General features: G+C 42.5%; 1 protein-coding gene across 1 annotated transcript in view; it reads left to right on the forward strand.

The window, feature by feature from the left end:
- si:dkey-11f4.7 (piezo-type mechanosensitive ion channel component 2) overlaps positions 1–14,893 on the forward strand; it is a 119,336-nt gene that overhangs the window by 79,295 nt on the left and 25,148 nt on the right. The window contains exons 30-39 of the mRNA XM_037536046.1: positions 1,462–1,551; positions 1,829–1,905; positions 2,054–2,104; positions 3,848–3,960; positions 4,046–4,166; positions 9,800–9,871; positions 11,400–11,566; positions 11,692–11,885; positions 12,564–12,752; positions 14,032–14,289. Coding sequence (XP_037391943.1) covers positions 1,462–1,551; positions 1,829–1,905; positions 2,054–2,104; positions 3,848–3,960; positions 4,046–4,166; positions 9,800–9,871; positions 11,400–11,566; positions 11,692–11,885; positions 12,564–12,752; positions 14,032–14,289 — 1,332 coding nt within the window. The remainder of the gene's footprint in view (positions 1–1,461; positions 1,552–1,828; positions 1,906–2,053; positions 2,105–3,847; positions 3,961–4,045; positions 4,167–9,799; positions 9,872–11,399; positions 11,567–11,691; positions 11,886–12,563; positions 12,753–14,031; positions 14,290–14,893) is intronic.

Here is a 14,893-nt window from a genome sequence, read left to right on the forward strand (position 1 = left end):
AATAACAATGTCTAATTTCCCAGTGCAAGCAAAATGCTACCTCAACAGCAATGTTGAAAACTACTTGCTGACTTTTTGATGTTTTTGGGGACAATCGATTCAGTGATCAACACACCTGATATTGCCCTCATTTCCTTCATTTGCAAACACCTCCTCACCCCAGCAAAAAATGGTGTAATCCAGTTAGTTAAATCTAGCCAATAACTTTGTTTGTTACTGTTGTGTGTAGCACAAGGCATAATTAAAAATACTAGCTAAAAGATTGTGAGAAATTCCTGACTTCTGCTTTATGACATGATTCCTATTTTGCACTGAAGAGTAAGAGTACGGTGGCGTGGTGGGTAGCGCTGTCGCCTCACAGCAAAGAGGGCCTGGGTTCGATTCCCCAACTGGGTGACCAGGGTCCTCTCTGTGTGGAGTTTGCATGTTCTCCCCGTGTCTGCGTGGGTTTCCTCCGGGTTCTCCGGTTTCCTCCCACAGTCCAAAGATATGCAGTCAGGTCGATTGGACATGCTAAATTACCCCTAGGTGTGAGTGTGTGAGTGACTGTCTGTGTCTGTCTGTCTGCCCTGCGATGGACTGGCGACCTGTCCAGGGTGTATCCTGCCTTCCGCCCGAAGACTGCTGGGATAGGCTCCAGCACCCCCCCACGACCCTGACGGAGAAGCGGATTAGAAAATGGATGGATGGATGGACAATAATAATAATAATAATAAAATATAGCCACAAGTGGCAATGAGTGGGTCCAAGCACTCATAAGCCCAAGAAGCTCTCATGCACTTTGAGCCAAATAGGCCTGACAAGGCTTAATGCACTTTGGGTCTTCGAGGCAGAGAGGCTGAAAAAAAGTCTGAATTCCTCAACAGGCCTACATTTATCATGAACAATGAGCAGGAGATTTTAAACCTAATATATGTTTACATTTCAATTTACTGATTTACAAAGGAATACTTGATTAATGGTAAACGTTGTTGCAATGTCTTTGTTGCATTTGCAAAGTATTATGTTTCTCCATGTTAAAGTCTTCGATAAGCACGACATAATGAGACCCAATGCACTCCTACGTTTCCTTTTAGCAAAAAGGACCTCAGTGAAAGTGGGTGAAAATTGGTCCAAAGGTCTCCATATGTTATGAAATTTGATCAGGGTCCTCCATCAAAGATGTTCACCAAGTTTTATTCAGATTGACCTTTTGACCTTGGTATAATAAGCTGTAGAAAATTCTAAATACCAGAGGAGGAGTCCAATTTATGACGTAACATGTAATCACATGTAATGTGTTTGAGTAAAATTGAGACAGTAAATTTTTGGTTTGGGAAAAGCAGATTTTGAACCCAGATTTTAAAAGAGTGCAACGTTGAATTGTTGGATGTTCTGGTAGTTGTGAAATATCTGAAATAGTCACATGTATGTGTATATGTTATATGTAGATGTGCAGTTGAATATGTTCTTGTGTTAAAGGGGTGCAGAGCTGTTTGAAGCCAAGGTGAAGAAACGTGTGGCAGCTAGACTGGAGTTGGAGAAGAAATCTGTGAAACTGCTGAAGAAACAGTATGTGTGTGTGTGTGTGCATGCATGCATGTGTGTGTGCGTTTGCATATGTTTGTGTGTGTGTGTGTGTGTGTGCGTGTGCATGTATGTGTGTGTGTGTGTGTTTGCATATGTGTGTGTTTGTATGTGCATGTGCGTGTATATGCATGCTTGTGTGTGTGTTTGCATATGTTTGTGTGTGTGTGTGTGTGTTTGTATGTGTGTGTGTGTGCACGTGTGCATGTGTGTGTGTGTAGATTGTTTAAACATGAAACTTTTTTGTGCACTTGTATTCTAGGATGGAGAAAATCAAGTCAAAACAAAAGAGTCAACCAGCAAACGACCCTAAACCAAAAAGTGACACAGAGCCAAAAGGTTTGTTCCTTTGTCCTAATATTAGACACTGAGTAGTTTATTACTTTGTCCTATGTTGTCAGTAATATGCAGTATGTTCTTGACATTTCTGAATTGCTTTTTATGAAAATAAATGTGATTATTAGACTGTAAAGATGATATTTTCCAGGGGAGGGTGAAGAGGAGAAATGGTGGAAGCCATGGGTCTCTCGCCCTTCAGGTAAGTTTTGATGAATCAAGTTTTTATGCATACACACACTTACACACATTTATTTATGTGTTATAGCTGCACTATTTACAATTGTAGGTGTAATTGAAATGATTGAATCAGTAGGAAAAAAAAACAAAAAATGGTGTATGTGCCTGTAAAGCCTAAAATATTTATTAATTATATATTAATTTTTTTGCCCATGTTTGACCTCTTTACATATTAATGTTATGGACACAGAAGGAGTTAAAGGGATAATTTAACAAGAAAGGCCAATAATAACACATTCTTATTTGTATTGTGGGTTTGGCAAAAGAATTTATAAAATAATTAACCAGCCTAAAACATGGTGTAAACATGGTGTAGAAAACCTTACCTACTTTCAGATAAAAGCACATTATCCGATGAAACAGGGAACCAATAACAAATTCTCAATTTCTAGTTATTTATGTTACAATTAAAATTATTCACAAATAATTTATTAAAAATATTTACAAATACATGTAAATAATATATTTATAGTGTATTATTTTAAGTGCCCTGAGTGTGTCTGATGGGTTTTAACTGCTAAACTGCTGACAAATGATTGCTTTGTCTGCTGTTGTATATGATGCAGGAACACAATTTTCAGTTGAAATTTTCAGAACACTGCATACTTTGTAACTAGGATTTTTGATTATGCTGGATTATGAAAAAAATGTCAGAAGAGTGAAGTATTGACAGGTTTGTACTTCATAAGGCAGGTTTGGAGTCCAAAAAACTCTACTTTGAAATGAGGTTGTCCTCAAAATGTATTAAACAGGTGCACAAGCTCTTTAACATCCGTGATGAGTTCAAATGGGTAGTGATAGTAAATACTGACTGTGCGCTGTTTAATGCCTGTAAATGCTTGTCTTCCTTTTGCTGCTAACATGGCTGCCATTGTTTGTGCTCAGACACAAACAATTAGGAGAGAAACAATTAAGTTTAGTTATGTTTAAAGTTAGTTTAAATGTTTAAAATCATGTTTTGCATGAATATTTGCCTACTATTTTGAGCATGTTTTACAATCAAAATATCTTAACAGCAGATTTTGAAAAAATAATGATTGGACAGCTCATCCTACCAGCCAAAAATGAGCACATGCTTTAAAACAGAATAACTTATTTTGTCAAATTTCTGACATATTATCTCAAAAAACTGTGATTTCCTCTATATAACAACTTATCATTCTGACATATGACCCCATTTCTAAAAAAGTTAAGATGCTGTGCCAAATGTAAATAAAAACAGAATGAATTGTAAGTCATGTAAACCCTGTATTTAAAATGGGTTTTCATCAGTGGACGTATAAGCAAAAAAAAAATCATTCTGTTTACACACATCCTCAAAACATTTGAATTAGATATATAGCTAGCAAATAAGCATGACTCACGCTGCCCTCTCAACATGTTAGTACTCAAAATGAGAACTTTTTTGGTTTATTATTATTATTTTTATACATTTCATGATGTGCATAGATAGCTTTAAATTACATTTATTTGCCCCAACATTTTTAACATTTTGCTTGTTGCAGCACAAAACAATTGGGAAATCTAACAACTGTGGAAAACTATTGCAGTCAACTGTCATCATAAATAATTATGATCATTTCACATATTATTTATTTTGTAATAATTGTGACAAGCCTAGTTCTTTGTACTTAGCCTAGCTATCTGTCTCTTATTCAGACTTTACTGTTATAATATATGTGTATGTGTGTTTGTGAAAATGTAGTCTGGGATTCCTGTGGGTATCGCCTCTTCGAAAGTGATAGTGAGGAAGAGGAGTGTGGAGTGGAGGAGAAAAAAGAGGAAGAGTCTGTTCCAAAGAAGAAATCTGCCCTTCAGGTTAAAAACAAGAAGAAAAAGTAAAAAAAAAGTCACAAACCAATGCATTTCTGTACTGGAGATTTCTCCTATTTTGCCTCCACAGTTGGCCTATAAGGCTTGGGTAGCAGGATCTAAGGCTGCACTCAGAGGTCATGAGAGGGAGGAAGCTCGTCTTAGGAGAGTCGAGAGGAGGAGAGCCGAAAGAGAACTGCAAAGAGAGCAGGGTACAGTATATACAGTTATGCATTATTGTAGCTAACCTTAGTAATAATTGTGAATAAGCCAAAACTACATGCTTTTGCTCTAGTGTTGCTATGTCCAAAACCCCACAGTCTTGTGGTTTTCCAGTGGAATGGAGTTATATGGTATTATAAATCAGTCAACCAACCATTACTTAATCTCAGAGAACATTGAGGGTGACCCGTTGCCAAGTTGATATAGAACAAGAGATTGATAATGTGTAAGACATCAAATAATATATATATACACTGTTCAAAAAAATAAAGGGAACACTCAAATAACACATCCTAGATCTGAATGAATGAAATATTCTCATTGAATACTTTGTTCTGTACAAAGTTGAATGTGCTGACAACAAAATCACACAAAAATCATCAATGGAAATCAAATTTATGAACCAATGGAGGCCTGGATTTGGAGTCATACACAAAATTAAAGTGGAAAAACACACGACAGGCTGATCCTACTTTGATGTGATGTCCTTAAAACAAGTCAAAATGAGGCTCAGTATTGGGTGTGGCCTCCACGTGCCTGTATGACCTCCCTACAATGCCTGGGCATGCTCCTGATGAGGTGGCGGATGGTCTCCTGAGGGATCTCCTCCCAGACCTGGACTAAAGCATCTGCCAACTCCTGGACAGTCTGTGGTGCAACGTGGCGTTGGTGGATGGAGCGAGACATGATGTCCCAGATGTGCTCAATCGGATTCAGGTCTGGGGAACGGGCGGGCCAGTCCATAGCTTCAATGCCTTCATCTTGCAGGAACTGCTGACACACTCCAACCACATGAGGTCTAACATTGTCCTGTATTAGGAGGAAGCCAGGGCCAACCGCACCAGCATATGGTCTCACAAGGGGTCTGAGGATCTTATCTCGGTACCTAATGGCAGTCAGGCTACCTCTGGCGAGCACATGGAGGGCTGTGCGGCCCTCCAAAGAAATGCCACCCCACACCATTACTGACCCACTGCCAAACCGGTCATGCTGAAGGATGCTGCAGGCAGCAGATCGCTCTCCACGGCGTCTCCAGACTGTCACGTGTTCATATCTGTCACATGCTCAGTGTGAACCTGCTTTCATCTGTGAAGAGCACAGGGCGCCAGTGGCGAATTTGCCAATCCTGGTGTTCTCTGGCAAATGCCAAGCGTCCTGCACGGTGTTGAACTCTGAGCACAACCCCCATCTGAGGATGTCGGGCCCTCATACCATCCTCATGGAGTCGGTTTCTAACCGTTTGTGCAGACAGATGCACATTTGTGGCCTTTTTGGTCATTTTGCAGGGCTCTGGCAGTGCTCCTCCTGTTCCTCCTTGCACAAAGATGGAGGTAGCGGTCCTGCTGCTGGGTTGTTGCCCTCCGACGGTCTCCCCCACGTCTCCTGGTGTACGGGCCCATCTCCTGGTAGCGCCTCCAGCCTCTGGACACTACACTGACAGACACAGCAAACCTTCTTGCCACAGCTAACATTGATGTGCCATCCTGGATGAGCTGCACTACCTGAGCCACTTGTGTGGGTTGTAGAGTCCGCCTCATGCTACCACAAGTGTGAAAGCACCACCAACATTCAAAAGTGACCAAAACATCAGCCAGAAAGCAGAAAGGTACTGAGAAGTGGTCTGTGGTCCTCACCTGCAGAACCACTCCTTTATTGAGTGTGTCTTGCTAATTGCCAATAATTTCCACTCTTATCTGATCATATATGTATATGCTATAAATCACAGTGATACGAATCACAAATTCACAAAAAGTGTCCATATGATCAAAGACACAAGTGGCTCAGCAGGCCATAGCTCTTGCTATATATGTATTTTAATTGTCAGACAAATTCCAAGCAAGGAACACCAACATGTTTACCTTGTGGGGCTTGCGGCAGGATCTCTCTGGGGTAACAATATTCCCAGCTGTGCTGAACATTCTCTCTGAGCTAGTGCTTGTTGCACAAATGCACATATATTTTTGTGCCAGCTTGCCTATAAGAGGAAATCTTCTGTGATTGTCATGCCACCACATCAGAGGATCAGATGTTGCATCCACAACTTCTTCCTGGATGAATTTTGTCAGCTCTGCATCAGCCTGCACTCTTTTTGGTACTGATACAGTCTGCGTCAGAAGACTTGTGAGTTTAGCTCTTCTGTTCTGAAGAAGGTCACTCAGCCTTTTCTTCTTGGATGCTGCATGTTCAGAACCACCATCTCCATCGTTTTCAGTACTGGCACTTTCTTCACTTCGTCCCTCTTCTTTCATGTCAAGTAGCTCTTGCACAAGCTGATGTTTGACATCATCCAAGACCTCTTCATCCTCCATGCTACCACGATACCTCGGATCCAAGATGGTGGCTTTTCTCAGGAGGTCTTGGATTTCAGGAGGGCTGTATTTCTCTGTCAGTACTCTGCACATGTTTTCCTGTATCTTTGCTGTAAGTTCAGTGTCGCTGGGGTCTGGAGATAACAGTTCACCTTTGAGAAGTTCCAACACAGGCTTTACTGAGGACACAGTGACATTTTTCCCCCTGAGAGAACGTCTGTGAAATCAGCCACAGGCTTCATTGCTGCATTAATGGATTCTAACACAGACACATCCTGTCAGGTTGGGTTGAGATGGCCATGCTTCCGGTCTTCAACCAAGACTCGTCTTATGGCTGGCAGTTGCTCTAGCACACTGTCTATCATCTTTTGCTTGCTGCCCCATCTTGTAGCAACATCCTGTGGGAAAGATAACATTGTTCTTTTTTTAATAGTTAGTCTACATCAGCATGTTGCTTTAAATGTCCATAAATCACAATTTTTCATGGATATGTAACATGTAACCAATTAGATAATACATACATACATTCTCAAAAAATATGTATATTGCAGGCCCCATACTAAGTTATAAATTAAATGTAACATTTTAAAATGAATATTTATGTATTAGTTACTCACCAGTACTAGACTCCCATGATCCTTGTCACTGTCCAAACCATGACAAATGGCCAAATGGAGGTTGAGGCCAAAGCAATTGAGCCATGGCCAGCCAAGACTGAGAGAGAGAGCAGCACTGCGTGACTTTCTGAAATCTAACGTAGTTGCTGTTTATTCTCATGTAAACAAATTTGCGAGGAAACCCAATGGCCAATTATCGACATCGGCAAAAATGATCGTGGTTAAAAAAAATTATCGTACGATAAGTCGATAATGTAATTATCGCGACAGGCCTAGACAGGGGTGGCGTGACAGCCAAGACTCGCTCCATCAGACGCTCGAAGGTGGCTGCGGCGTTCCGAAGCCCGAATGCCATCACCCGGAACTGCCATAGCCCCGTCCCCAGGGTGAATGCTGTCTTCTCCCTAGCCTCTGGTTCCAGCTCCACTTGCCAGTACCCACTCCACAGGTCCAGCGAGCTGAACCACGACGACTCTGCCACCTTATCAAGAGCATCATTGATGCGACGCAGTGGGTACGAGTCCGCTTTGGTGGCTGCGTTGAGGCCGGCGATAGTCGACACAAACGCGAGCTGCAGTCTTTCTTTTTCACCAGCACCACAGGGGCTGCCCATGGGCTGTTGGATGGCTCGATGACTCCACTCTCAGCCATTTCCTTCCGTTTTTACTCAGCTGCTTGCTGCTTTGCGATGGGGAGGCGGTGCGCACGTAGTCGAATGGGTGCAGTGGAGCCCGTGTCAATCTGGTGCTGCACGAGACTTGTCCGGGTGCAATCCTCCTCCCGGGCCGCGAACACGTCCAAGTTCGCCTGCAGCAGTGCCCACAGCCGCCGACTTTGCTCCTCCGTGAGCCCCTTGCTGCTGCGAATGCCACAGTTCCCTCACCACCTCTGGTGTTCTCTGGCTGGGGATCTTTTCAGGGAGCAGGGTTACGCCCTCCCCTTCCGGCTGTGTCTGTTCGGGCTCGGCCAGCCCCTCGTCCCTGTCCTGTACGCTGGAAGTCGCCGCTACACGGTCTTGATCAGCAGTATGAAGTGCTGTAAGCGGAACGCGCGTCCTCCCCAGTATTAGTGCCGCAGCGGGGATGTCCAGGATCGCGCCCAGGGCCTTGAGGAAGTTCAGCCCAAGTATGCACGCATCGCGGATGGGAGCGAGGCAGAACTCGTGCTGCAGGGTTCTCTTGGCTAGACCCACGTACAGTCTTTTCTTCCCTCCCATTTTAATTCTTTCCCCGGTTACTGACCTCAGCACGGTGTCAGTGGTGTCCCATTCCACAACTGCGTTCTCTTGGAGTGCCCGGCTGGATGATTGACACGGTGGAGCCGGTATCCACCAGGGCTGTGACTGGAATGCCCTGTACGGTGCACTTGAGCCAGAGTCTGTGTCTTGTACCCAGCCTCCCCATCGCCAGTTCTCGCTCGAGGGTGTTGGCTGTCGGGGGCACCCCATCCCTCACTCTTCCTCCTCCGCTTGACTGAGTGAGGTGACTTTGCTCAGCCTGACGTGCCGCTGCAGGCTACCGGGCGCTAGCGCATTGAAAAATGCGTTTAACGCGAGCTCGTCCCACACGCTGACCGAGAAATCTGGGAAGGCTTGTCTCACCAGTGTGCGAAGCTCGACGGCGAGGACACCCAGTCTTTCTCCCTTTCTGCGCCTCCTCTCTCTCAACTGCTGCCGCAGGACCTGAACTGCGGGGACCTTTCCGAAGCACTGACAGAGAGTCGCTTTGAGTGCCTCCAGGTTCCCATGTTCCTCCACCGGAAGGTCCACCAGGGCTTGCAGCGCTTTGCCCTCCAGCGCTAAGCATAACCTGGTAGCAATCAGCGATCATTATAACGGGGCAGGTTGATACTTGCTGCCGTTGAAGCGAGGGGGGCGTGGCTCTGACCGTGACATTTGCCGTCGTTCTGTCGCCGGCTGCCGTCATCCAGCCTCGGCTCGATGCCGCCGTCCACCCGCTGACAGTGGCGAAGAGCTAAACAGCCGGGCTCGTGGCTGGCTAGCCCAGTCGGGCAAGGTAGCGCCAGCATAACCTTGCGCAGCCCGCCGCTCCCTCTCTGGGACTCTTCTCCACCCAGCTTCAGGATTCTCTGTCTATCTCGACCACCAGATCTCACTTCTGACACCATTGTGAACGACTGGCCAGACTCAGAGGCAGAAAACATGCTTATAGCGAAAAAAGTGCTCTTTATTTAGCTTACTACTCACTTACTGCATTCAAACTGCATGGAGAGTGAAACCATCCTTCCTTAGCTGGGGAAAACCACGCCCAGGCCATCAAACTGGCTACACTTCTGCAAGAGGGTGAAGACAGCAACAGCCACATCTGCATGGCCCCTCCTACTCAGACTGGGGGGCCACTACGTGACCATTTGCAAGAAACCCCGTGCTTGCCACAGTATATTTTATTGCATTTGTATCAAAGCCAATCTTTTGTAAGGTCCTTAAAAGAAAAGTGTGATTAACTCTATCAAAAGCACAATGCTTCTTCCTGTCAATGGCCATATTGAGATAATTTAAAACCAATGTGATAGCAGAGATGGTGCTGTGTCTTTCTCTGAAGCCTTATAGTCTGTTGGAAAAGTTGCATTTTCACTTGAATGCTATTCTAGAAAGTTTAATTAAGTGAGTTATAAGTATTAGTAGTAAACAATGTGTAGTAGTATTATAAGCATGTTGTAGTGTGGTTATGTTTACAGGCACAGAAAGAGCTGAGTCCAGTGAGGATGAGTTGGATGAGCCCAGCCCTGAACCAGAGGAAGAAGAGAAAGGTATCATTAACAAACACTTGAAGTGAATTTGCATACGTGTTGCATTTATGCAGTACAATTGTCAAAATGTTGCCTTAGGATGAATATATATATATATATACTGCATATATACAGCCCCAATTCCAATGAAGTTGGGACATTGTGTAAAACATAAATAAAAACAGAATACGATGATTTGCAAATCCTTTTAAACCTATATTCAATTGAATACATTACAAAGAACAATGTTTCTCAATGTGCAGGGAATTTAGGGATTTCATCACCTACAGTCCAACATCATGTACAGTACAGTACAGAAAATCTCCACAAGTAAGCGGCAAGGCAGAAAACCAACATTGAATGCCTGTGACCTTCGAAGGACTGTCCAGATTGTTATCAGTGCAAAGTTCAAAAGCCAGCATCTCTGATGGTATGGGGGTGTGTTAGTGCCTATGGCATGGGTAACTTGCACAGCTGTGAAGGCACCATAATTGCTGAGAGGTACATACAGGTTTTGGAGCAACATATGCTGCCATCCAAGCAACGTCTTTTTCAGGGACGTCCCTTATTTCAGCAAGACAATGCCAAGCCACAGTCTGCATATGTTACAACAGCGTGGCTTCGTAGTAAAAGAGTACGGGAGACCCCGGACTGTTGAGCAACTGAAGTTGTACATCAAGCAAGAATGGGAAAGAATTCCACCTACAAAGCTTCAACAATTAGTGTCCTCAGTTCCCAAATGCTTACTGAGTGTTGTTAAAAGGAAAGGTGATGTAACACAGTGGTAAACATGCCCCTGTCCCAACTTCTTTGGAACGTGTTGCAGACATCAAATTCAAAATGAGTGAATATTTGCAAAAAACAATAAATTTAATCAGTTTGAACATTAAATATCTTGTCTTTGTAGTGTACTGAATTGAATATAGGTTGAAAATGATTTGCAAATCATTGTATTCTGCTTTTATTTATGTTTTACACAATGTCCCAACTTGTGTAATTGGGGTTGTGTAAAACTCAGATATTGCCACGCATAATTATTCCATTTACTCATTATCACACCTAAAAAGTTCCATACACAATACCTTCATCTGCTAACAATCAAAAAAGGTTCAAACACAGTTTTGTTTACCCTGACCACCCACCTCACTGTCTTTAGTGAATGTGATGTGTGGTTAGCAATGAAATTAGCATGGGAATTTACAACCATCAGTCAATTTTGTTGCACAAAATTATGTTTTGGCATTTTACATGTTTTATTGTTCAGAATACAGGTAAGGTAAAACAACATATTGCCTTGATTTGGACCAATATATATCAACTTTTATTAGATAAATGCCACCAAAATCTTTTATCATGCTGGAGCATCATTGCAGTTTATGTTTGTTTTGTGCAGCAGTAATTGTGATGTTTATCATGTAAAATGAAAATGTCTTTAAGTATCACATTATTTTCCATATCACCCATCCCTATTTTCTGCCCGTCTTATATTTTTAAAATCAGTGTATATAGCAGATTTGATTGAAGTGCTTTTCTCTTTTTCTTCTCATAGAACACATTTACCAGCGGATCTTTGACTTTCTGAGGTTTAGCTGGATCTTCCTTCTGTCCCTCATCGATGACTTGACAGCAGGCTTGAACTTGTTCTGTAAGGACAACCTGGACATTTCTAAGGTGCTGCACCTGGAGAGAGCACTGCTGAGCCAGCAGCAGAACAAGGTGCATGATTAGCTTCAGTCTTAGACATACACAGTATGTTTTTCAGTTATGATTTGTCATTTGACAGATGCTTTTAAAGCTGAAGCATTGTCTTTTAATCTCTCTTTTTGTCTCTTTCTCTTTAGGGCAGGGAGGTCACCCATGACAGTATCCTTCAGTTCTACCAGACCTGTCTGTCCAGACAGAGCACACAGATCTTGCTGGATAAGGAGCTAGCTGTACCTTCCGCTTCACCACCACCATTGCCTGCCACGCCTTGTGGCTATGCAAAACTAAAAACTGTTAACTCTAAGCTGTCCTGGAGTAGCAGCATTTCCAGGTGCCAGTTATATGAAAAAAACTTTTTTAAAAATTGGCTAGTTTTATTGCATAAAAATATCTTTCTGATTTGGATTACTGTATGTTTGCTTAAAAGTAAAATTTATTTTGGTTTAAATCACTTGTGTCCAACCAGGGTCCTCCTCTGACCGTGAGGCCGAGCGCTGTGTGCGCGGTGGGACCCGTGGTGGGACCCGTAACTTTTTGTGTGGGGACAGTTGTGGGCTGGAGGTTAGGGAACTGGCCCCGTGACTGGAAGGTTGCCGGTTCGATCCCCAGCACCGACAGTCCATGACTGAGGTGTCCTTGAGCAAGACACCTAACCCCCAATTGCTCCCCGGGCGCCATGGATAGGGCTGTTCACTGCTCCGGGCAAGTGTGCTCACTGCCCCCTAGTGTGTGTGTGTATTCACTAGTGTGTATGTGGTGTTTCACTACATGGATGGGTTAAATGCGGAGGTGGAATTTCCCCATTTGTGGGATTAAAAAAGTATCACTTCACTAAACACAGTTTGGTTATTTCCCAACTAAAAAAAAACCACTAAGACTGCTTAGTTTACTCAAATCACCAAACCTTGTTGGACAATGATTCTCCAGGACCAGAACCGATCATCCATAGTTTAAATCTTAGTGATATACTAAATCGTGTGTACATGAATGTCTGTATGATGTTTTTCAGCTGCCTGACTGAAGAGACCATGTTGATGTCACGTCAGCCTACTCAAGATGACATTGATGAACCCTGTTCAGCTTCACTCAAAATAGATCAACACATATTTCAACCCACAGCTCAACAGCCATGCCGGAAACTCCTGAAATGTGCTAATGTAGATATGACATCATTTGACCAAGAGAGTCATCTGCCAGAGTATGCCTGCTACCGATTTTTTGCCCCATTGCACACACTTGATTCAACAGATTGTTAGAAGAGGGAAAATGCTTAATCTCTGTAGAGATTAAGCTTTGTTACATAATTCAGAAATGGTATAAAACATGTAGAATTACATTTCTAGTAATGAAACTGCTATTGCATGTTTGGTGAGGCAAAACTATTGTTTACTATGGTTGTTATTAAGGCAAAGGGGTGGTTTGGTGGTGCACTGGGTCACACTGTTGCCTTACAGCAAGAAGGTTCTCGGTTTGATTCCCTAGCTGGGTGACCAGGGTCCTTTTTGTGTGTTATGTGTTCTCCCCATATCTGCATTGGCTTCACCCCACAGTCCAAAGACATGCAGTAGGCAAATTACAGATGATAAATTGCCCCTAGTTGTTAGTGTGCCTTGTGATGGACTGGTGAGTCCTATCCTGTGTGTTTCCTGCCTTCTGTCCAATGAGTGCTGAGAATAAACAGCTTAGATACTCTGTGTGTTTTTGTGTATGTATGTGTATGTGCGTGTATGTGTATATATATATATATATATATATATATATATATATATATATATAAAAGAATAGTCAGCTTTAAATATGTACATCAGTAAAGCCAAACTCTTCCTAATCTTTTTGGTTTTGTTTACTCAGCATGTGTAGTCAGCCATAAGCAACATATTTTTAGCCTGAGTTAAATCCTAATTTGCCCCTTTCATCAAATTCTGACAATTGGAAGTGAGTTTGTAAGTCAGGACCTCTAACAGAAGCACCTGATGGCATGGATGATTTTTTTTAGGTCTTTTCATTCACTGAAGCCACACATACTCTGTGTAATGTCTGTGCAAGGTTGGCACCTAAAACAGAAGCACCTGACGGTGTGGATGATCTGGTAGTGTGAGAAAGGAATTGAGTCGATGCTTAGCTGTTTCATTTTTACAGCTATATACATTCCCAAACAATGTAGGATCGGATTGTCAGTGACATCTCTGAGTGAGTGATTGAAGCAACAGCCAATGAAAAAACTAAGAGAGAGAGAGAAAAAGACCAAGAGACATGTATACACAGAGATGGAGGAGAAGCATTTTGGACATTGGCAAATATATGAATGTGCTTATAATGTTTATAATGTATGAAACAGAGGTTAAAAATGTGGATTTTGTAAGTTGTGTAATTGACACCAAGTTTCAGAACTGCAAACACTGCACCTTTCTAAGATTAAGACTATTGCTGTTCTAGAATTCTGCTTTCTCTTATTTGTTTTTTTTTTTCCTTTAAAGTCATGAAGAACCGTCTGCTGTAAGTAAAGAGGATGAAGAGGCAGAAGATGAAATGGATAGGGAATGGGAAAACAAGGAAGAAGAAGAAAATGAGGCAGAGGCGCAAGAAGACGATCACTTGGAAAAGAAACATGTCTTACTTAAGTCATTGTCGTTGGACTCTTTGACCGCAGAGCCAAACAGGGAGAACATTCCAGAACCTCAGGCACTTAGTCAGGAGACCAGGGCCCTCACTGCCAGCGAACTGCTGCTTAACAAGTGAGATACACATTCCACCTCTTTCTCTCTGTTTCACAAATCACAAATATGCTGTGTCAGTTGTGTAGCTGCCACAAACCAAACACTTCGTAGCACAGAGCACAGTAAACAAGGGAGTAGATGAGGCCCAATGGAGCTTTATATATAAACTCTCATTTGCATAATGAATTAAAAATTGTCATTTAAAAAGTAGACGTTGTAAAAGTATTAAGGGAGTATGAGGGAATACACCAGCAAATCAGAACACAGATTCTTTTCACTTTTCACCCTCTTTTTTATTATGAGCCTTTTATATTGTGGGGATTTGTTTGACTATAATTTTGACTATTGAACAACATTGAGGTTAAGAAGCTAGATGCATCCTTAGTCAGTTGTTTGCCCACTACAGACAGAGACACTGCGAGACAGAGACAGGAAGCTAACTAAACAGTTTAGTTTCTTCCTTCAGCCTGGCTGAAAATCTAAAAAAAATTAATATACAACACTGAAATAACTTGCTGTGTTGTCAGTCCTGAATGACATTTATGTTTGCCTATCAAAGTTATTCCACTCACAGTGAAATTCCACATTTTATCGATAGAATAAATCCTATTTAATATTTTTG

This window comes from Pygocentrus nattereri, chromosome 29 (genome assembly GCF_015220715.1).
Source record: "Pygocentrus nattereri isolate fPygNat1 chromosome 29, fPygNat1.pri, whole genome shotgun sequence".
In the NCBI taxonomy this organism is placed as follows: Eukaryota; Metazoa; Chordata; class Actinopteri; order Characiformes; family Serrasalmidae; genus Pygocentrus; species Pygocentrus nattereri.